Below are 23,055 nucleotides of genomic sequence, written 5' to 3'. Positions count from 1 at the left end.
TTCCAGCCTGCACCTCCGCGCCCAGGGGCCCAGCCTTAAGCCTGTGACCGCCTGGACATCACTTCTCCCCAGCAGCCAGCAGCTTCCCCCAAGGAACCCCAAAGAGTTTTCTCCTCTCTTCTCCTGCCCCAGCGCTGTTGGGGGAACTCGGCCTTCCTCCCACCCTTCAGCATGTGGTGTGTCTGATGTAGTGACCCCACCCCCACCCCCCAGCAAGGACGGACTCTGGTCCCCTACCCTGTCAGCCCGAGTTCTTGCTCCCCTTTATGACGAGACTTCTCGGAAGAATCCAGATCTTTAACGCAGATGCATGTTAGGGCACACAAAACCGAATAAAGACCATGTTAACAACCAACCACGTGCCCACATCGACCTCAGACGTGAAGCCTTTACTTAGGGAGGTCCTGGGGGCACCCAGTCCCTTTGACCCCAGCCTGGAGGTCCGTCTGTCCCCTGACATCCGCACCCAGTGCCCCCAGAATTCCACGGCTGGCCCCGGGCTCTGTTGGAAGAACCGACTCTGAGTCGGATGCCCTGTGGGCTGCATCTCGGGGGATACGTAGCCTGCGTCTGTCCGAACCGTGTCGGCGGGATTCCGAGGATTCACGCACGACTGTTTCCTTCACTTTCACGCCTGGGCAGCTGCCGGGCGACCGGGCTGCAGGTGTGTCTCCAGGCCGGTGGCCGGCGAGGCTGTCTGTCTTCTGTCCCTGCCCCCCCACTCTGTCCCCTTCCACCACAGACGCTCGCATTTGGGGGTTTCTCCTGGGATTCCGTGCGCCGTGTCCAGGGGAGCGGCCACGCGGTCTGCGGCTGGACGAGTGACTGCACTGTTCTCAGGGTGGTTGTGCCCTTGAACTTCGCTGGGGGGACCGCCCCTTCCTGTCCCATCCTCTCAGCTTCCCAGCGGCCCGACGGTTTGGTGCGGGATCTGGTGGGATGGTCTCGAGTCTCGCTGTCTTCGGCGCTGTGTGGTCGAGTATCTTGCCGTGGAAACTGCCGGTGCGTATCTCTTTGCCCAGTTTTCCTTTTACCTCTTTTTTCTTTGGCTTGGTCTGTTCTTTACATGTTGGGCGCACAAGTCCTTGTCTCCAGTTGCAGGGGCTTCTTTTCGCCCATTTAACGGCCTCCTGATGTCTGGGCTCTTCCTTCTCCAAGGACAGCGTGGAGGTATCGCTGTCTTCATTTCCACAAATTCTTGTTCACACGTAGGTGTTCTATCCATGTGGGATTTGCTTGGGCATAAAAAAAGAAATCAGATTTTGTTTGCTGGGGCGAGGCGGGTTCTGGAGTGGCTTCACTTGTCGTCTGGAGTACCTGTGGGGCAGCCCCTACAGTGTCTCGCGCCCTGGTGGTGTCTGTGTAGGTCTGTCCCTGGCGTCCCTCCTGTGACTTTGGTGGTCACCTGCCTCGTCCCCACCCCCCCATCTCAGCTACTGTCAGTGGGCCATGGCGCCTTCTCCCCTCTTATTTCTTTAAATTCGTTTTTGGTGTTTTTAGCAACTTACTCTTCCACATGCATTTTTAGCAATTTGTCAAGTTCCATAAAAAACATGATGGAAATTTCATTTCAAATTACGTTGACTTTTTGGATTCATTTGGGTGAAACTAGCTAGACATTTTTAGGATGGTTAAATGTCTTCTATGAATAGTTTTTTATTTAGGCTTTCTATCACGTTTTTTGTGAAGTTCAAATGTTTTCTTCATAAAAGTTACATGCATCTTTTGTGACGTTTATTCCTATAAAGGGACTTTATACTTTTGGTTATTTTTTAAATGGCACCTTAAAAATATTTTTTAAAACTCTGCGTCTCTAGTGTAAACCAGCGTGGTTGGTTTCTGACAGTCTTGCTGAACCTTCCCAGTGATGCAGACGTTTCTCTGTGGGTGCTCTTGATGTCTGTAGGCAAGCCAACGGCCTGCAAATAATAACAATTCTTCTTTCTCCCTTGCCAACCCATATTTTGTCATTGTTACTTGTTTTCTTCTGCCTTATCACTCTGGGAGACTCTCTGCTACGATGTTAGATAGAAATGTTGATAGCAGGCATTTTAAACTTGGTCCTGAATTTAAAGGGAAGTGTTCCTAGTATTTCACCATTAAGTGTGAATATTGGGGAGGTTTTTTAGTAGATACCTATTATGAGATTAAAGAAGTTTTATTTAATTCTCCTATTACTCAGAATTTTGTCATAAGTGAGTTTTGAAAATTACAGAATGCTGCTTCAGTACCTACTGGGAACCTGATTAGGGTTTTCCTCCATTGCAGAGACAGGTGGTGAATCACGTCACGAAGCTGCACTAACGTTCCGCCTTCCTCGTCCCCAAACTGGTGTTCCCGGGATGAGCCTATGGCTGCAGTGCCCTTTTTATTTGCTACCTGAGTCTCCTGCTAATGGTTTTGACTTTTGTATCTATGTTCATCCGTGCAATGGATCAGTCTCCACTTTTCTGTGTCTAATGTGATGCCAAGTTCAGTGAGTGAGTTGGGGATACAATCTCTCTCCCTCTTTTTCCTGTTCTCTTAAAGAGTTTGTGTGAGATTAGAATTACCTGTTGTTTTTTTTTTAAATCATGGTAGAACTTTCTTGTAAAAATTGTCTGAGTCTGCTCAGTCTCCTTGGTGGGTAGATTTTTAAACTCTTCCTTTAATGGTGGTAGGAAAATTCAGGTTCCCGTTGACTAGTATTTCTCGTTGTCATAGGCCAACCGACCCTGGACATTTCTGCACTGCGGACAGTCCGCATAAGGCTTCCTGCCTACGAAGTACGTTGCGCTTTGGTTCCGCGGGCAGTTACCTTGCCTGAGGACTAGCTTGGTCCTTCCAAACCCGATAGTAAGCTTTTCTGGAGTTACTCCGGGGATGGATAGATCCCCAAATACTGGCTTTTGGGGGTGTCTACCGAATGTCTAGGGTGGAGGGGTGGAGAAAACTCTCTCTTCTGGCTGGTGGAAGTCAGAGCCGGAGGCTCCTCCCCACCGGCTCCTCTTCTTTCTTCCCTGCCCTCCTTCCTGTCGCTCGCACGCAGCCCCCAACAGACAGTCGCAGCTCCCTGACAGACAGTCACATCCCCCTGACAGACAGTCGCAGCCCCCCGACAGACAGTCGGCGCCCGCCGAGCCTGTCTCCCTTTTCCTGTCCCTGCCAAATGCACCACCCAGCGCCCTCCTGGACACCTCAGCTCCCCAGTGGTGCCCAGGACAGCCCTGCCCGGTGGGGTCACACCCACTGGGTCTCAAGGCAAACCTTCCAGTCCAGAAGCCCCTGAGGGACGCTGGGGTCTGGGTGGACCTGGGGATGAAGGGAGGCCCCCCCAGCCCCCGTGCTCTCCAAGCTGTGTGTTTCCTCAGGGCCCTGCCTCGGCCGCATACCGCAGCGCTGGCGCACTTGTCCTCACCTGTAACCCAGCGTCGTCCACTGTCCCGTCAGATCTCCTGTGACCTGTGGCTTATTGACAGTCGCGTTGCCTAATGTCCAAGCAGTTGGGGGACCCTGTACCTCCTTTTCTTTTTTTATTGATATATAACTTAATTCTACTACAGCCAGAGAACATATATCTTAAGATTTTAATTTTAAATTGAATTTTGTTAGAGTTTGCTTTATGACCAGACCTATAGCTAATTTTCTGTATTACAGAACATGGTAGATGTTCTGTGTGCACTTTCGGGGAACGTGTATGGTGTGTCGGGTTGGCCAAAAGTTCATTCGGTTCCCCCGCCCCCAGACGATGGCTCTAGCAGCGCTTAGTTGTCTTTAACTTCATTCAGAACAATCTCGTTAGACTGTATTGTGACAGCTGTCATGTCAGTATGCATTAAAAAACTTATCAAAATTGGGGGATTTTTGTGTAGACATTTTAATATTGAAGTAGGAAGAAAATATACAACATCTTTGGCATATAATGCTTTATTATTTTAAGAAACATAAAAACACCACTGAAACACAAAAAAAGATTTGTGCAAAGTGTGGAGAAGGTGCTGTGACTGACGGAACGTGTCGGAAGTGGTTTGTGAAGTTTCGTGCTGGAGATTTCTTACTGGACAATGCTCCTTGGTCAGGTGGACCAGCTGAGGTTGACAGCGATCCAACTGAGATGCTGATTGAGAACAATCAATGTTACACCACGTGGGAGACAGCCGACATACTCAGAATGTCCAAGTCAAGTGCTGAAAATCATTTGCACTAGCTAGGGCTTGTCAATTGCTTTGATGTTTGGGTTCCACATAAGTGAAGCAAAAAAACCCTTCTTTTTTGTGGTGATTTTTTTGTTTTTTGTTTTTTATTTATCTTTAGAGGGGAAGGGAAGGAGAGAGGGAGAGAAATATCGATGTATGGTTGCCTCTCGTGTGTTCCCGGCCAGGAACCGGCCTGCAACCCAGGCATGTGCCCTCACTGGGAATAAAAAAACCCCTTCTTGACTGTATTTCTGCATGTGATTCTCTACTTAAATGTAACAAAAACATTTCTTTTTAAAAACAACTTGTGATGGGTGTTGAAAAGTGGGTACTTTACAACAATGTGGAAGGGAAGAGATCGTGGGGCAGCGAATGAAGCGCCACCAGCCTCACCAAAGGCTGGTCTCCGTCCAGAGAAGGTGGCGTTGTGTATATGGTGTGTTGGCAGAGGGTCCTCTATCAGGGGCTTCTTCCAAAAAACCAGACGACTAGTTCCAACCACTCCAGTGAGACCGCTGAGAGCTGCTCTCGATGAAAAGCATCCAGAACTAGTCCACAGAAAATGCAGAATCTTCCATCAGGAGAACAGCAGACTGTGTGGTTCTTTGGTGACCAGGCAAAACTGTCACAGCCTGGTCCCGGTTCATCCCCCGCATTCCCCAGACACTGCGCCTCCTTTGGATTTCCATTTATTTCGGTCTTTACAACATTGTCTTAATGGATAAAAATTTCAGTTCTCTGCAAGACTGCAAAAGTCACCTGGAACGATTCTTCCCTTCAAAAGATAAACACTTTTGGGAAGATGGAATGGTGAAGTTGTACGAAACATGGCACAGGGCAGAGGAACAAAACAGTGACTACGTTGTTCAACCAAGTTACCAGTGAAAATGAAAAAAATGAGTCTTTTATTGTCGCTGTAAATCTGAATGAACTTTTTGGCCAATCCAATATATTTTTCCTTCTCAGTACCTGAGTCGAAATTTTAATTTTTGGTTTTCAATCTCTACTGTGTCTTTTATTTAAACGTGTCTCTTATCAACAGAATATAGTCTTTGGAAATCTGTCTGACAGCGGTGTTGTTTTACTTGGAGTATTTTGTCCACACTAATTGAGTTGGGCAGTCTCGCTCCATTACCTGAGATGCTTGCTGCTTGCGCACCTGCTGGGCGTCTGTCTGTGCGCGCGCGCGCGCGTCTGTCTGTGTGCACGCGGTCAAGCTCGGTCCGCCCCCTGGAGCTGACTGTTCATGTGTCACTGCTAGACTTTGGAAATTATTTTAGCTTTACAGAACATGTAGCAGCTGGGAAGGGATACTCCCCCTCTTTGTCCTTATTTTTCAAAACTCTCTTCCAAACTCTTGCCAGATTGCTCCGAAAATCCTGCTAGGATATGTCGCATATTGGAATTGCACTGAATTAAAATAGCTACATTGGAGGAGAACTGAAAATTTTGCAATATCGAATTGAACATCTGCTTTCATAAATATTTTCTTCATTTGTGATAATGTCCTATTTTAGTGCTTGTCATTAGTCAGAGGATACAAATACAGCCTTTTCCTGTTTTTTTAAAGGCACAGGGCATGTTGCTTAAAGCTTGCTAGAAATCTCATTCAAATTCATGTCCTCACCAGGAATTCATGACCTTGCTCTTATTGTTCCCACCTCAAACCAACTGTCCTAAAACTTCCCTCAATTGCAAAAGTGTGAAGATTTTCCCACGCAAGGAGTCACCGGTGCCCCGAGAGGCGCGTCCCTCCAGTCCAGCCCCAGGGCTGTTCGGGGTGTGAGTGAGGCCAAGCTGCAGAAATGTTCACGGGGGGAGGCTGAGGGTGCATTTAGCTGCTGTAGGGGCTGTGCGGGCAGCCGGGCCTGGTTCCAGCCCCCTAGTGAATTCTGCTCCCCACTCACCCGAGCTTCTGCCCACGTCCTGCGATTGTTGGCCTCCAGTGGTTGGCTGATCTGGGTCTCCTGCTCCCCCTGTAGCCCCTGAAAGAGCCGTGTTAGTCGGGGGGACAGTCCTGCTTTGTGTCTGTCCTGTTCCGGGGAGTTCTGAGGACTCAAGGAGCTGGCCCAGGGCCGAGACTGGGATTGAAGTCCCCGATATGCATGGACCCAGGGCTCTATGCACTCCATGCACGCCCCCCAGAGGGTGTGGCCAGAGGTCCCCACCCCATCCTCACAGACAGGAGGCTGGGGCATGGCTGGAAGGGGGTGTTTGGGCCAGGTTCTCCTGAGGTGGGGAGGGGGGGCAGAAAATTCCCCTTCGGGCTGGGCCACGGTGGTGGGGCCTGCTCGGCAGGGTGTCACCCAGTCCCCTGCGCAGGGGCAGCCTGGGTGGTCCCTGCGAATCGCCTCCCCACCAGTGGGGTTGGGGGCAGTGCACGCCCTGGCGTGGTGGATCATCCCTCAGGGACGCTCAGTCCCTGTTTTGGAGGGAGGGTGGCACCGTGCCACACCCCCCTCCCTAGACCCCCCGCAGTGCTTCCCCTCTCTGTACCCTTGCCCTGACCTTGGCACACGGGGAGCAGACCCCTGTCCGCTGTACCGGACAAAGCTCGCGCTCCCCTCACTGGGATTCAAGGCTTGTGTGGAGCCAGGGTGGGCGACGGCAGGTGCCAGCCCAGGGCTGCTGCACCGGGGGCTCCTGCCTCCCCTTGGCTGGCTCCTCAGTTGGGCACTGTCCCACCTGTAGAGCAGGTGGTGGATGCCCAGGGGCTGCACCCCTGCAGGGGGAAGGATGGGGCGTCACGTGGGACCCCCTCACCAAGCCCAGGCCTTGGGGCGCTCCCAGAGTGAAGCCCCCTCCTGCCTCCTCCCATCTCATCTGAATCTTGCTGAGTCTGGGGCACTGTGTGCCCACTCACTCTGATCTGCAGGCTTTTGGTGTCCAGGTCTGGCCCTCTGGAGCCCACCTGGGCCTGGGTGCTCAGGGGGTGCCGCTTCCTCAGTGTGAGTGAAGGTGACCTTCTAGGGATGCGAAGGTCACCCTCCCTGGGGTTGCGCGGAGCAGGCGCCGCGGCACCTGGGCTGCAGGCCCCACAGCAGCAGCTGTCTCCCCGAGCCCTTCCCCCCTCCCCGGGCCGGTAACTGTTTGCTGACGATGTGTTTAAGGATGCTTTCCCCTCTTCCCTGCATTGTCTCTTTCTGTCGCATTCCTTTTCTGTCTGTTTTAGTCTCTGTACTTCTTGCCAGAGGGGGCATTGTGGTCCCGGTCAGTTTCCCCAGCAAAGAGCTCCGCACCCTGCAAGGATAGTGGTGGCAGCAGGCAGAGGCGGGAGGCCATGCTGGGCATTCTGGGCGAGGCTCACCCCCTTTCCAGTAGGCGCTTCCCACTCACCCTCAGCCGGTCCTCAGAGCCCCTGGCCGAGGCGGGATGGAGTCTCAGGCTCCCAGACAGCAGCAGCCTCTGGCCCCCCGCCTGGTGGGGGCGGTGAGGGGGGCAGAGTCCTGGATGGCCACAGGGTGGGTTGAGCACCTGGGGTCTGGTTAGTCCGCTAGGGCCGCTGTAACAAAGCACCACCGGCAGTGTGCGTCTCAGACAACAGAAGTGCCTCGTCTTCCAGTCTGGCGGCTGGAAGTCCAAGACCAAGGTGCTGGCAGGGCTGGCTCCTGAGGCCGGAGGGAGGATGCACCCCAGGCCTCTCCCCGTGCTGGTGGCTGCTGTCAGTCTGGTGCTCCCGGGCTTGTCGGGGCGCCACCCCATCTCTGTCTTCACGAGGCAGTGTCTATGTCCGGATGTGCCTAATTGTAAGGACACCTGTCACACTGGGTTAGGGGCCCTCTTGACTCCAGCGTGATCATATCTCAACTCGTTACATCTGCCAGGACCCGAATTCCAAATAAGGTCCTACTGTGAGGTCTTCCTGAGGTTAGGGTTTTTGCACATCAGCTTTGAGGGGACAAAATTCAACCCACGAAAGGGTCTAACGCACTTGCTGGTGATTTCCCCAAACTCATGCCGTCAGTCCCGCCTGGACACCGGCCTTCGGAGGAGCTTGAAGTCTGTATGCATCTTGCAGCGGGGTGGGGGTTCCTGGTTAGGCCCCAGGTCCCCGGCTCTGCTCCTCCCTGTACTGTTTCCTGCCTGCAGCCACCCCTCCGGTCCTGTCCTGTGGGCTGGGCCCCAGTGCGGTGTCGGCACAGAGGATCTGGACGGGCCCCGGTTTAGCCACCAGCCAGAAGCGCCTGGTCTGCCTGTTCAAACATCCTTTCTGACTCACGTCTCCCTTTCCCCCAAGGTGTCTCCCAAGCCCGCTGGGGCTCTCGCCTGCCCCCAGGAGTGACCCATAGAGGTTGCAGAGATGGCCGGGGCCTCGGTGAAGGTGGCGGTGCGCGTCCGCCCCTTCAATTCCCGGGAAATGAGCCGTGACTCCAAGTGCATCATCCAGATGTCCGGAAGCACCACCAGTGAGTATGGGCCACGGCTGGCGGCGGCGGCAGAGGCTGGCACGTGGGCGGGGCCCTGGCTTCCTCCTTGTCCGCCTGCTGGGCTGGTTTCCCGGGGTGCGCTTACCGCTGACCGCAAACTGTGTGCCATGAAACAATGGGCACGTAGTCTCCACTGCTCTGAAGGCCCGGGTCTGAAATCAAGGGGCCAGGGCCTCTTATGGGGACACCAATCGATGGATTTAGGGCCCAGCCCGCTCCAGTGTGACCTCACCTTCCCAACTGAGCAAGCTGCAAAGGCCCTGTTTCTAAACAAGGTCACGCTTTGAGGTTCTGGGGGACGTGGATTTTAGGGCTGCTGGAGGGGAAGAGAGGGTGCCCTCCCAGAGCCCCCTTGGCTCTTCCCCCATCACACGCACTGGTCCAATGGCTGCTCTGTGCAGACAAGGGGGCAGAACTCACGGCCTGAGCAGCACCGGCACCAGGAGTAGGGCCCCTTCTCCGCCCACACAGGCATCAGCGGGCGGCTCTGTGCAGCCCCAGGGCCTAACTCATCTGAGAAGTCAGGCCTTGTTTTCCATCACTGTTCTAGAACGTTCTCGGCTCCAAATAGAGGGACACCGGGCATGAAAGAGCCCGGGCAGGAGGGTGGCCACGGCCGAGGCCTTTTTATTAGAGGAACGAATGGTCGGGAGGCCGGCGGGGCCTGGGTGGCCCCCAGCGGAGCACACTGGCCCTGCTGCCTCTCGGAGCTCCCTGACGGCTCCACCCAGGGCGGACCTGAGCGCCCTCTCCCCCAGAAGCCAACCTGTGAGAGCTGAGAGGGGCTGTTTACTGGAGAGGTCATGGCGGTGACCCCACTGGGCGCTGACTGCCCATGGCGGGCTCCACTCCGGCGCTGACTGCCCTCGGGACTGACATCCCGCTAGGCTGCTGTGATGGGCCGGGAACCGGCTGAGGCGTGTTGGGCAAGTGAGCGGAGTTAGATCAACAGGAAAGAGCTTCAGGGGAGGTGGAGAGGGGGGTCTCCAGAGAGGTGGGCAAGTGACCAGGTTCCAGCTCGTTCTCCCCTGGAGCCCTGCTGAGGTTCTGGTCTCTGTTCAGCTGGGGCTCCCCCTGAGTCCTGTGGATTTGGGGCAGTGGCTGCTGTCTCTCTCATGCGCACACGCACACGCGCACACACGCACACGTGGTGGGAATGCTCTCCCCAAGGGCCACGGCAGCTTGGCTCTGGAGCCCCCGCAGCAGGTCCTCGAGGCCGTCCCCATCCGACCTGTGCAGTCCCTCGCACACACCTGTGCCCTGTCCCTGGGAGGGCTCCCACCTCAGGGAGCTCACCGTCCGCGTGTGGTGTATGGGAGGGACCCCAGCGCCATGGCCCTGTTGGAATAAGGCCAGTGCCCGATGTCACGTGGGCGAGAAGAGCAGGCTGCCGGGGCGTGGAGAGGAGATGGGGGCGGGTCTGCTCAGAGAGCCTGCGTTGGGGGCCAGCCCGCAGTGGGGAGCAGGGTGGGGCCAGGACCGCCCTGGGCCCTGCCAGCAGGCAGGGAGGTGGGGAGGTGAGGTCACGGAGGGGGGCATTGTGGGGCCAGCCAGGGGACCCGGCCCCTCGCTGCCAGGGCCGGTGGAGGCCCAGCCCCGCTGCCTGTGTCAGGAGCCCACAATTGTTGTTTCCATGGCGCCGGCAAGATCTGCACTGGGGCTGCGGTGGCCATGTCCCCAGGTCCCAGCAGGACCTGGCAACTCTGTCCCCTCTGGGCCTTGCTCCTGGAGGCTGCATGGCTGTGGTCCCCTCTCAGCTCCTAGGGCAGGGCTGTGGTGCTCAACACCTGTTCCTTCCTGTGGCTTCCCAAGGGCACTGGGTCATATCTCAGAGCCAGGTCGGCCCTGGGGACGGGGCTTCGGTTGGCACCTGTGCTGGGAACAGGGTGTTCAGCCAGAGCCAGTGGCCCTGGGGCCTGCCTGGGAGGCCAAGGCCGGGCGGCTGCAGAAGCCCAGCAAGGTCAGGAGGTGCTGGACTCCCTCCTGCATGGGTGGTGTAGACGGCCCCTCTGGAGGCTGGGTGGGCACGCTCCGGTGGGCGGCAGGGCTCCCCTGGGGCCTGCAGAAGGACCTGCTCCCTGCCTCTGCAGCCCCTGGAGGCCGCCCCAGGTGTCCCAGGCTTGTCGACGCCTCCTCCTTGTGTGCGTGTCTGTGCCAAGGGCCCCCTTTTATAAGGACGCAGTTGTGTTGGTTTAGGGCCACCAGGGTGGCCTCATCTTACCAGTCACATCTGCCAGGACCCCATGTCCCAGGAAGGTCAGCTTCTGAGGTCCCGGGTTAGGGCTTCCGCACTGGGATCTGGAGGGTCTGGCTCTCTTGGTGCTGGTGACGGCTCACTTGGTGGGGGCAGGGGTGTGGGGTCCTGAAGGCAGCGCTGTGCCCAGGGAAGTGAAGCCCCTGGCCCAGCACCCCTGAGGGAACTCAGCTGAGGGTTGGGCACCGAAGCCTGCACCCCCAAATATGGGGGTGGTGAGGGAGGGCTGCTTCCTCAGGCCGGTGATGGGGTGGGGGGTGGCCCCCCAGGTGTCCCCGGAGCCATTGCTGACCAGGCTTCATCTGAGTTCCTGGTGGATGTGAAAACCCAAACGGGATCCGTCTACCGTGCAGGGGGTGCTGGGGGGCCTAAAGGTTCTCGGCCAACAGGGATGTTGCAGGTTCAGAGAGTGGACAGCGGGCAGGGCAGCCAGACAAGGCCTGGGGCCGAGGTCCCTCCTGCTGCTGGGTGTCAAGACAGGAAAGGCCTTAGACTGGGCAGAGGGGTCTCCTGGGACACCCGGAGGGCGAGGGCAGTAGGTGACGGCATCCTTTTAGGCTGTGGCTTCCTTCCTTATTTGCTGAACTGATGCTGGTGGCCCGTGAGCGCCGCCTCTGGCCAGCCGGGCCAGGGCACAGGTCGGTGAGGAGTGGGGCTGGGCCTGTGCAGGGACAGTGCTCGGAGCTGGAGGGGACACTCTTGGGGGATGGGGAGTGAGTCGTGTCCCCGAGAGGGGACGGCCGGCATGTCCCGGCACACAGTGCGGATGAAGCGCCACACTAACCATCGTGCCTGTCCCCTCCCCGCAGCCATTGTCAACCCCAAGCAGCCCAAGGAGACGCCTAAAAGCTTCAGCTTCGACTACTCCTACTGGTCACACACCTCGGTAAGCCAGGCGGGGCTCAGGGTTGGTGGGGCGAGGCCACGTGGACACCACTCGGCCCCCCTCCTGGGGGACCCTTGCCCCGTCCCTCAGCCCCTCTAAGTGAGGCAATGCCCACCCTTCCCTGCTGCAGGGCCCTGTGGGCGGTGGGAAGGGGCAGGTGTGAGGCTCACGAGGAGGGGCCCGCTTTCCTGTCACGGTGTGCGTGCCGGGACCTGTGATGCGCAGCATTCCTGGCTGAGACAGGGACCAAGGGGTCATCAGCTCCCTGTGGGCATTCCCCCAGAGTCCGACGTCCTGCCGACATCCCCCCACCCTGGACTTACCGCACTCACACGTCCACAGCTGAGCCTGGACCACCCGGCGTGGCACCCGCACACCTCAACCTGCACTCCCCCCCGGACACAGGAGACCCGCCCCTTCCGCCTCCCTCTGCAGTCCACACCCAACCCCACCCATCCCCCCACCGTTTGAATCCTTCTAGAAGATGTCCAGTCTCATGGCCCCAGTGCCAGCACCCACCGCAGGCCACAGCTCTGCCCGTCTGGCCCCCAGGGCAGCACCAGAGCTCCCCATTCCACCTTCACGTCCAGGCCCACCTCTTCCCCTTGTCGGCAGTGTCCAGACGCGATGGCCGTGCCCACGGGCGGGTCCCTGGGCCTCAGGGCCCACCCGCAGCTGCCAGGCTGAGCCTCGCCATCTGCACCACAGCACACATTGGGGCCTTTGCTCGTGCCGGGCCCTGCGCTGACCCGCCCGGACGCTCCGTCTGGCCGCAGCCTGCTGGCTCCTCCCGTCCCTCCCTCAGGGAGCCGCCCCCACGCAAGACCGTGTCCCCTCTCCTGGTGCAGGTGGCACCCAGGCGTCCCTCCACATGTGCTGGCCGTGGTGCCTCAGAGGGCGTGGGGTGGGCTAAGCTCTGGGCGTGCCCACCTCCCGCAGCTGCACCCCTCTTGCCCCACAGCCTGAGGACATCAACTACGCGTCCCAGAAGCAGGTGTACAGGGACATCGGCGAGGAGATGCTGCAGCACGCCTTCGAGGGCTACAACGTCTGCATCTTCGCCTACGGCCAGACGGGGGCTGGCAAGTCCTACACCATGATGGGCAAGCAGGAGAAGGACCAGCAGGGCATCATCCCGCAGGCACGCGGGCCGGGCAGGGGGGAGACCGCGGTTGGAGGGGACCCTCGCCTGGGGGCTGTGAGGACTGGCGGTCAAGGCAGGAAGAGATGCCCAGGTTATCGGGAGCCTGCGATGCGGACACCTCAGCTACTGCCGGGACCCTGGCTCCTGCCCCAGCCAGCCCCCCGGCGGGTCTCTGAAGCCACACTGGTCCATGCTGGCCAGTGGAGGGTGCCGGCTGGCCTGCAGTGTGGCAGAACCTACACCCTGGGCTGATAAGGACGGGGGTGACGTGTGGGTGTCAGATGTCAGCGCAGGGACCCCTGGGTGGAGCAGCAGAAGGCAGCTGTTAGGTTGCAGGTGCCTCGGCGCCTTGGAGATGAACAGGGAGGCTGTGGGAGGGACCAGGAGGGCAGTGCCTGGCCTGGGCACAGGTGACCCCTAGCGCCTGAGGGGCGGGTGGGGCCTCTGTCATCTGACCTTGTGTCTTCGGTCTCTATAGCTTTGTGAGGACCTGTTCTCCCGCATCAATGACACAACCAATGACAACATGTCCTACTCTGTGGAGGTAGGGCTCCCGCCAGCAGCCGGTGCTCGGGGCGTGGCTGGGGGTGGCAGGCGCAGACAGCAATGCTTCTCTGATGTAAAGCACATTCCTGCCACCAGTCTGTGCCCTTAGCTTGTCACTCACTCATGAGTGTGGCGACCACGCCACCGGCCACCACACCCACTCAGGGCACGGAGACGTGCAGGGTGCAAAGGACAAGCGGTGGTCCTCCACTCCTTTGTGCTGGGACAGGGACAGGTGCCTCACAGCTGCATAGCCTGGGACGCACTGTGGCCGAGGCCCCAGGGTGACTGGAGTGAGCCCCAGGATGGCCGTGGGCAGGGGAGGGCCGGGTGAGGGGGATGGGCTGACACCCCCAACTCCCACACTCACAGGGGCCTGGAGTCCTTTGCACACCTCCCCCTACTCAGTGGGCAGTACCCACACTCCCTACCTGGAGCCCTTGATGGCGGTCCCTATACCCCTGCTCAGGGATCCTGGAGGGTGACCCCGCATCTCCCAGTACACCCCTCCAAAGGAGCCCCTGACCACCACCCCTGCACCCATCTGGGGCTTTCTGAGGACAGCCCCCACACCCCCTCTCCTGGGGGTCCCTGATGGCGTGTCTGCCCTGCAGGTCAGCTACATGGAGATATACTGTGAGCGCGTCCGCGACCTCCTGAACCCCAAGAACAAGGGCAACCTGCGTGTGAGGGAGCACCCGCTGCTGGGCCCCTATGTGGAGGACCTCTCCAAGCTGGCTGTCACCTCCTACAATGACATCCAGGACCTCATGGACTCAGGGAACAAGGCCAGGTGTGTGTGGGGTGGCTTGCCCTCCGACCCCCATCAGGCCCGTGGCTGCGAGTCTGTCCAAGGAGCCGTGGTCCCTGGGGGACCTGCTGTCTCCCCGTACACCCCGTCAGGTGGCCTCCTGGAGGCGTGGGCCTGGAGGGCCCGAGGCTGCTCAGGATACTCGCCACCCTGAGGGGAAGCTGCCACACACCCCCGTACAGGGGGACACCGGCACCTACACAGGGGCTGCCCCTCCTGGTGGTTGTCCCACAGGCAGCTGCCCTGCTGGGCCCAGTGATGAGGCTGAGGTCCCGCCCCGCCCGCTTTGAGGGTAAATGGCCCCGCGGATGGGGCAGGAGGCTGGGGGCAGGGTCAGCCCCAGGCAGTGCTGGCCGTAAGCAGTAGGTCTCCCTGGGCTTCCCTGTCCTGGGCCTCCCTGCCAGGGCAGGGGCTGGGGGGGGGGGGTCCTGCCTTGGTCGCCATGGCAACAGTGCCCCCTCCCGCCCCCCTACTCTGAGGGGAGGGGTGAGGGCTCCCTGGATCAGCCACCGCCAGCCTGCACCACCTCCGTGGTCCTGCGGGGGCGCTGCTCAGACGAGGCCCCTGAGGACTGTGCACCGTCAGACAGGAGGCCTCAGGGGGCAGTTCCCTAAGGTTTCTGCCATCGCTGCACTGAGGCCTCCCCACACCACGGCCCCGAGGGCTCCCGTGCAGCTGGTAGAGTGAGCAGCACCCGGTTCTGCTGAGCCCCCGGAAACAGAGACGCACCCCCAGCCACGACACCCTGAGTTCAGGCTGGAGTTGGGAGCCGAGGGCCCCTCGATGGATGTGGTGGGCGGGCTCTGCCCTGAGAGCCTGGGGGCGCCGACACCCCGTGACCGGGCCCGACGGGGTGGCCCCTCATTTGACTACAGGATGGCAGGTCGCCACATTTGGCTTCTGTTCCCCCAGGACCGTGGCGGCCACGAACATGAACGAGACCAGCAGCCGCTCCCACGCCGTCTTCAACATCATCTTCACCCAGAAGCGCCACGATGCGGAGACCGACATCACCACGGAGAAAGTGAGCGCGGCCTCACTGTGGCGGGCGGGGGACATCGGGCAGGGGGAGGGGTCAGGCCGCACCCGCCTTCCTCACCTGGGCACCCGGCGTGACCACCCCCAGCCCCGCGTGAGCCTGCGAGGCCACCGCATCCAGGCCTTTGACACCACCTGGGTGTGGACGGGACTGGGAGTGGAGGGGCCGCGGACCCTCCTCTGAGATGGTTTGGGTGGCGACTGAAGGGCTGAGAAGGGCTTCATCCCCGCATGACGCCTGCGGGCCTGGGGCGCCCGGGCTGCAGTGAGGGCCAGGCCGTCTCAGCCGAGTGAGTGCCCATCGCAGAGGCGACGGCGGGCACTGGCTTCTGCGAGCACAAAGGAGGGGCTGTGCCCAGACGCCTGTCCCACGTGCCCGGGCCGGGCGTCCTCTCCTGTCTGTGGGCAGCAGGGCCGGCGCCTGTCCGTGTCCACCGGCCGCTCTGACCTATGGCGTCGGGTTTCCTCTGGCCGTGCCCTCTCCTGCCCCACACCTGGGCCTTTTGCCAGGGCACCCCCTGGAGGGCTGGTTCTCTCAGGCAGCACCCCACATCCTCAGAAGGGCTGGGGTGATAGTGCCACTTGCTTCTGGTGGTGCCGGGGTCACCTCGGCCTGGCGCCATCCTCCTGGAGGCCCTTGATGGCCCCGGGAGCCTGGGGGGGCACTGTGTCAGCCCGGTCATGAGGTACCTGCTGTCCCTCCTGCCCCGCAGGCTCAGGGCATCCAGAGGGTCCCACTGATGTCCCGTTGACATACGAGCAAGACGCCCACAGGGGCTGTGGCTCAAGATGCCCGTGGCCATCCACCCCAGGCCACAGGCGTGTTCACTGGGGCCCCTGCCGAGCGCGCGAGGCATCTGGGCAGTGGCTGGGGCACCAGCACTGGGCTCCAGCCCCGACACAGATGGTGTTCTCGTCTGTGGAAATGGGTGATGGTGGTGGGATGGTCCTCATGGGCGCCGTGGGGAGCCCGTGCACGAGCACGTGAGGAGCGTCCAGTGTGCGGAGAACGGCGTGGCCACAGCGCAGAGCGCTCGGGGGCGGGCTGCAGCCTCCTGGGGCAGGTGGCCTTGCGCCGCGGGCAGACAGTGGGAAGGACTGTGAGCACAGGTGCAGGAGGGAAGGCAGGGTCCGGGAGGCGGCGGGGAGGGCTCGGCTCCGCGGGCGGGCCCCGTGGGCGTCTCTCCTGGAGCTGACACGTGGGCCATTCCAGGTGAGCAAAATCAGCCTGGTGGACTTGGCTGGGAGCGAGCGGGCGGACTCCACGGGAGCGAAGGGCACGCGTCTCAAGGTAGGAGCCTGAGCGCCACATCTGTGGGGGACGGTGGCCCCCTGCACCTCGATGCGTAGGCAGAGTCGCGTCTTTGATCCTGGCTCATTCCAGGGTGGGCCGGGCAGGAGTGGGGAGTGGGGGCCACCCCCACGCGTGAGCCGGGGGAGCGCATGGGGGCAGGGAAGGAAGAAGGCCGGCAGGCAGACGGCCCGGCAGGAAAGCTGGGCCTCCGGTGTCCCCGCGTCGCACTGGAAGAAGGAGGCCCGGGGGCCGGCCGGCCGCGGGGTCAGGCAGCCTCCAGTGCTAGGAAGGCGGGTGTTTGTTCTCCCTGGTCCCCTCTGGGGCCCCCACCGAGACCGTGGCAGGCGGGGCACGCGTGAGGTGTCACGAGGATTTTGAGGAGGCCGAGGAGAGCGCCGGGCAGACCGCGCCCGGCCGGGTGGGTGTCCGCCTGGCGGGCCCCGGGGGTCACGCGGGAGCGACAGGCTCACTGATGTCCCGACGTCTGCACGCGCAGGAGGGAGCCAATATCAACAAGTCCCTGACCACGCTGGGGAAGGTCATCTCCGCTCTGGCCGAAATGGTGAGCCGCCCTCTAGGGCCGGGCCCTCCTTCCCCGGCCGGCCTGTGCATCCGGGCCCTGGGTCGGCGCGTTCCCCTGGGGGGGCCCCCGGAGCCGGGGCGAGCCGCCGGCTGGCGTCCTTCCTGGGGGGGCAGGGCTGTCACCGGGCCGCCTTCCGGGAGGGGCCGCGGAGGCGAGGGCCAGGGTTTGATGGGCCCCAGGGACGGCGGTGTAGAGCACACGCCCAACACGTGCCCAGGCCTCCGCGGGGAGGGACAAACCCACCCGCCACTCGGCCTGACGCGGGACCGGCTTGGAAGGTGCGGGCGCCCTGGGGGCTCGGCCTTTCCTGCCCCTCGGCGCCCCGGCCCGTCTCGCCCAGGTCCTCACACTCTCTCTGCCTTTTCCCTGCAGGACTCCGGGCCCAACAAGGTGAGTGGCTGCCTTGGGTCCCGGGGCGGGAACCTGGGGGACCGGGGGCGGCGGCTGGAAGCAGGCGGGTGTTCGGCCGGGCTCGCCCACTGGCGCCCGCGGCCCGCGTGGCCGCGGTGGAGGCCGGCGGGGCGGGCACCGGGCCCCTTTGCTGAAGGAACTGGGGGTGGCAGGGCGTCCACCGTGGACGCGGGGCCAGCGTGGCAGAAACTCAGCCTCAGGAACTAATTTCTTTTAAGTAGAAATAGAGTTTTTCGCCCACCAGTTTCCAAAGGGGAGAAGGTTTCCCTCGGGCGAGGGCTCGGACACGCACCCACTCACGGAGGCCGCCCAGCTTCCCAGAGCCACGCGTCTCGGGAGCGCCCGCCAGTTGCGCCCCCCGAGGGCCAGCAGAGCCCCTGAGGATCGTCCCAAAAAGCCATGACGCTCGTGTCGGCCCCAGAGAAGCGGCAGGGGCCCGGCGGTGGCACCTGTCCGCGTGTCCCTGGGCGGGCTGCGGGGGCAGGGCCACATCCTTCCCGAGTCACGACGCGCACACGAGGGGGCAGACACCGGGAAGGAGCTGGGTGGCGGTGATCCGTCCGTGGCGTCCTTGACCAGCCACGGCGCGTCCAGGGCAGGGGCCGCGGTCTCCATTCTGAGCGGACTCGCCCTGAGAGAGAAGCGCAGAGCCGCGGAGCGGACACGTCCCTGGGGAGGGCGGGGGAGCGGGCGCAGGAAGGGCAGCGGGAAGCTCTGGGGGCCATGGAAGGGCGTTCTGTGTGCACGGGAGGGGCACGCGGCGGGCGCTGGCAGGGGCCCGGGTTGCCACACTCGGCGGTGGGCCCTCTTGTTTTGAGTCCGCAGAGCCACTCGGCACCCTGCTGGTGTCTGAGGACGGGGCGATGGCCCGCATGTGTCCCGACAGAGTGGAGGGCAATGCGCTGGCCAGGGACATCAGTGTGCCCAGGCCGGAGTCCTGCTCTGTGACCCAGACCCACAGTGGGGGTGACAAGGGAGGAACTAGAGGGATGAGCCAGCAGGCCCCTGATTCCGGAGAGGTGCCTGGGGTTCGGGTGGAGAAAAGCCTGAGAGCTGGCCCGGCCCTGCCCCCCGAGGTGTCCTGGGCCTGGGGGACCGCCCCGCAGGTCCTGTGCTTGCCCTTCCACGATCATGAATTCGAGGTTGACCTTGAATGTTCTCCCCCTCAGAATAAGAAGAAGAAGAAGACAGATTTCATTCCATACAGAGACTCTGTGCTGACCTGGCTCCTCCGGGAAAACCTGGGTGAGGACTTGTGAGCTCGCCCTGCCCCGGGGTTCTAACTCCTTGTCTTCCTGCCTGGAAGCGATGCCCACACACCAGGAGGCCTACCGCCCTTCCTGGGCCGAGACTGAGGTGAACCTGGGGGGTCTTTCCAGAGGACTCGGGACAATGGCCACAAAAAGGTTAATGACAGCAGGTGTCGGGAACCAGGATGGCCCACGGGGCTGAGGAATACCCACCTACCCATGTTGGTGCTCCTGGTTCAGGTCTGTGACACCGGTCCAAATACCTCTCTCTGGGCCTCGTTTCCCCAGGACTCTATGAATATGGGGAGCCTTGCTTGCTTGCTGAGTTTTGGGGGGCCGCCATAGATCCCCTCTTCTCTCAGCCTGAGTTCTGAGCCAGTGAGAGACAGATGGGGAGATGGAGGCTGGGATGCCTCCCACCCACACGTAACCTCAGGGTCCTCTCCAGCTGCGTTTACAGCTGAGGAAGCCGATGCCGTGGAGGTAAACCGAGTCTCGGGCTGGCCCGATGGACATAAAGAACTGGGGATCTCTGGCCTTTCTGGCTGCACTGCTGAGACTGTACCCTAGTGCCACTGTGTCCCGCAGGTGGCTCATGACTCAGTTTACCTCTCTGGGCCTCAGCCTCTCCAGCTGCAAATGCAGGAGGGGACGGAGTGGGGGGAACATGGCAACAAGGCAGTGGGCTGATGTCGTTCTGCACGGCCATTCTTCCCACAGGCGGGAACTCAAGGACAGCGATGGTGGCAGCCCTGAGCCCCGCAGACATCAACTACGACGAGACCCTGAGCACGCTGAGGTGTGTTCTTGAGGGAGGTGGGCCCTGTGCCCCCACCAGGCTTGGGTGGGGGGGTGCCTGCTGGGGAGGCCATTTCACCTGCCCCCCCCAGTGGCCAGCGGGGGTGCCTGGGTCTTCAGGGAACCCTCTGGGGTGCACCGTGGGGTTGCAAGCAGCCGGGGTCTTCCACAGCACGAGACCAGGAGAGCTGTGTTGGTGAGCTGAGTGGCTTGCACCCCCTTTGGCCTCAGGAGCCACCTGGGGTCTTTAAGTAGCAGAGGGGTGAAGGTGTGTTTGTAAAGGCCCCTCTGGATGCCGGCAGGTGTCCTTGAGTGGGAGCCTGGGTCTCCACCTTGCCAGCGGCTGCCGGGAAGCCTGGTCAGTGTCTCTGGCCCCCGGTGACTGAGCACCAGCAGTAGTAAAGAAAAAGAGGACATAGGTCCCCACACAGGGACACGCTGCCTTCTGTGCTTACACGTGCACCTGCTGTACGCAGCACGGGCTCCAACACGCACACATGGGGACATTCTCACACCTCCCACTGGGTCCTTCCACCCTGGGACCACAGTCCATGTGCCAAGGCCTTTCCTCGGGGAAAAGGCGCTGCCTGTCCCCTCTCCTCCTGGGGCTCAGGTTTCCCCGAGTGACTCCCGGAGGGAGACCCCGCAGGCCTGCCGGCACCACCCGGCCCACAGACCCCTTTGCTGCCCAGGTATGCCGACCGGGCCAAGCAGATCCGCTGTAACGCCGTCATCAACGAGGACCCCAACAACAAGCTGATCCGAGAGCTGAAGGACGAGGTGACCCGGCTGCGGGACCTGCTGTACGCCCAGGGTCTCGGGGACATCACCGACAGTGAGTGTCTGTGTGTGCCAAACCCAGGCAGGGCGGCCGAGCTGCGGGGCCCCAGGGGCCTCTTGGGCCAGACCCGGCTTGCTCCTGGGGCCATCTCCCTGGGCTGAGGTGGGTCTGAGCTACCTGGGTGGGAGGCCAAGGTTCTGGCCTCAGCCCGGAAAGGCCTGCATGGTTTGGGTTTGGTGCTGGCCCAGTCAGGCCAGAGATGGTTCCCCTGGAAGCCGTGTTGGCACACCACGGGTGCTGGGGTCCCTGTGTCCCCACCGAAGACCACGGCCACCTGCCTGATGCCCGGCCTGCGACAGGCGAGCCCTGGACCTTCCAGAGACAAACTGTTCTTCTGTTTCTCTGTCTCTCCTCCCTGCCCCACCCCCAGCCAACACGGTGCCCGGAGGACCCAAATGTGTGTATCTCGTGCTGCTCCCTGCGCCTCCCCGCTTCGCCCGCCTGCCCTCGGGGGTGTGGGGCAGCCCAGCAGGAGGGGCTCGGCCTAGGGTCGGCAGGGCAGGGCACGCCCACCCCTCTTCAGGGGCCGGGACAACAGCCCTCTCGGTCACAGGTGCCCTCCTGGTAGATTTGGGGTCACGTCCCCCATCTATATGGGAAACTGAGGCACCAGGGCGGCGAGGGGCAGCTCAGGCAGAAAGTGGCTGAGCTCAGGCTCTCAGGCCATTTGATCCCCGAGGCCTGGGAGGTGCCCAGTGTCAGTGCCAGGGGGCCATGTCTGTCCCCGGCTCTGGCCTCCCTCTGGCCCCGCACACCTCAAGGCCCCTTCCCCCCCAGGAATGCCAGGAGTCTGACTGCTGCCAGATCCTCCCAGCCTGTGACCCCTGCCGGCCTTGGGCTGGGCTCCCTGGGCAAGGGGCGCAGTTCAGTGCCTCCGGACCCCAGGGGTGGGGGCAGGGTCCGCCCTCGGCTTCCCCAGTGCCCCATGCCGTCCCGTGCGCTTGGCTCTGCTGTGTGTCTGCTTTTGCCAGGAGGGGTATCACAGTCCCGACCCCCAGCCAGGCCTCTGGTGGCCCTAGGGCAGCTGGAGGTTCCCTGGGTCCCCCGAGCCAGGAAGCCCCAAGCGCGGAGCAGCCTCTTGGGGTGGAGGAGCAGGGGCTTCCCGAAGGGCCCCGCAGTTCCCCTCTTCTTCAGGGGGCTCCTCAGAGTGGACAGAACAGCCTCACCCTGCCAGATGCATTCTGGGCCGGGCAAGGGGTGGGAGGGAAGTGGGTGCCCACGGCAAAGAGGAGGTGCAGGAGCGCTGGCCCCGGGTCACACCTGCCGGTGAAGAGCAGCAAACAGGGCGGCAGGGTGGGGAGCTGTGGACTCCAGGGCAGAGGCCGCAGGACATCCTGGGCCACACAGAGCTGGGCCTGCGGGGGCAGGGGAAGCAAAGGGGCCTGTGGCCAAGGGCCAGGGCCCGCCCCCCGGGGTGGCAGGTGGCCTTGCATGCGCTGCCCTGCGCCTGTCGGCTGCGCCCACCGGCGGTTCCTGCTCTCGGCCTTCGCCTGCCTCTTGCAGTCTCCCAACTCGTGTCTCTTTTCTCTCCCTCCCCCTGTCTGCCCCCCGCCCCTCCCATAGACCTGTCCGACCTGGACAACAATAACCGCGACTGGGCGGAGCTGAGTCCAGCCCCTGACAATCTCTCCACAGTGACCAACGCCCTGGTGGGCATGAGCCCCTCGTCCTCGCTCTCGGCCCTGTCCAGCCGCGCGGCCTCTGTGTCCAGCCTGCACGAGCGCCTCTTGTTTGCCCCGGGCAGTGAGGAGGCCATCGAGAGGCTGAAGGTGAGGGTGGGGCTGGACAGTGGGCCCTGAGAAACGGGGTGGCTTGGAGCCACGGGCTGCCCTGCTCCGGGCTGAGGCCAAGCCCTCTTGGCAATGGCAGGAAGTGGGGTCGGCGGAGGGGCCGTGAGTCCTGCGGGGGGTGCCCCCTGTGCCCCCTCCATGTTTCTCTGCTCTCTGCCCGGAACCACATGGCCCCTGCTTGCTGGCAGGGGAGGGGGGTCCCAGGCGTTCTGTGCTTGGGAACATTTTCCCTCTGGTCCCCATGTGCCCATACTCATTCCCTGACCCGCAGCCATGGGCCAGGCTGGTTTTAGGTTTTCCGCCCTGTTTTCCCGGGGTGGAGAGTAAGCCCAGACCTTGAGGACAGAAGTAAGAGTTAGGGTTCAAAGCCACAGAGGCCAGACTCGAGACTGGTTTGGGGGCTCTGGAGCATAGGTCCACCTGGGGTGCACCGCGCCCTGCCCCCCACCCTGGGTGTGGGGCTGGAAGCAAACAGGAAGTGTCGATGGGCACCCGTACATCAAAACCAGCCCGGCCTCTCTCCCTCCTGGGCTACTTCGCCTTTTCCTCTGTTCTCTGGAGGCGTCCTCAGGAAAGGACATGGTTTTATTTTTAGAGAGAGGGGAACAGAAGGAGAAAGAGATGGAGAGAAATATCAGTGTGTGGTTGCCCCTCATGTGCCCCCTACTGGGGACCCAGCCTGCAACCCAGGCATGTGCCTTGGTGGGGAATCGAACCGGCGACCCTTTGGTTCTCAGGTTGGCACTCAGTCCACTGAGCCACACCAGCCAGGGCTAAAAGGCATGTGCTTTTGAGCACATACTAACT

The 23,055-nt window shown here is 61.4% G+C and overlaps 1 protein-coding gene across 14 annotated transcripts in view; it reads left to right on the top strand.

The window, feature by feature from the left end:
- The window catches only part of KIF1A (kinesin family member 1A), a 62,981-nt gene that overhangs the window by 5,324 nt on the left and 34,602 nt on the right, over positions 1–23,055 (top strand). For 5 of the 14 annotated variants that reach the window (XM_053655271.1, XM_053655270.1, XM_053655269.1 and 2 more), the window contains exons 2-14: positions 8,413–8,581; positions 11,666–11,742; positions 12,704–12,883; positions 13,365–13,430; positions 14,047–14,225; positions 15,156–15,267; positions 16,495–16,572; positions 17,072–17,137; positions 17,531–17,548; positions 18,739–18,814; positions 19,540–19,618; positions 20,310–20,452; positions 22,094–22,227. In XM_053655271.1, the coding sequence (XP_053511246.1) occupies positions 8,476–8,581; positions 11,666–11,742; positions 12,704–12,883; positions 13,365–13,430; positions 14,047–14,225; positions 15,156–15,267; positions 16,495–16,572; positions 17,072–17,137; positions 17,531–17,548; positions 18,739–18,814; positions 19,540–19,618; positions 20,310–20,452; positions 22,094–22,227 (1,314 nt within the window). In that variant the 5' untranslated portion in view covers positions 8,413–8,475. Of the gene's footprint in view, positions 1–8,412; positions 8,582–11,665; positions 11,743–12,703; positions 12,884–13,364; positions 13,431–14,046; positions 14,226–15,155; positions 15,268–16,494; positions 16,573–17,071; positions 17,138–17,530; positions 17,549–18,738; positions 18,815–19,539; positions 19,619–20,309; positions 20,453–20,828; positions 20,856–22,021; positions 22,228–23,055 lie in introns of all 14 variants that reach the window. The other 9 variants (XM_053655263.1, XM_053655262.1, XM_053655261.1 and 6 more) reach the window with 3 other exon arrangements.

Source organism: Artibeus jamaicensis, unplaced genomic scaffold (genome assembly GCF_021234435.1).
Source record: "Artibeus jamaicensis isolate MK-2021 breed Jamaican fruit bat unplaced genomic scaffold, CSHL_Jam_final contig_944, whole genome shotgun sequence".
Classification (NCBI taxonomy): domain Eukaryota; kingdom Metazoa; phylum Chordata; class Mammalia; order Chiroptera; family Phyllostomidae; genus Artibeus; species Artibeus jamaicensis.
Note: the sequence above shows the minus strand (reverse complement) of the source record. Positions and strands in the feature narration are given on the sequence as shown.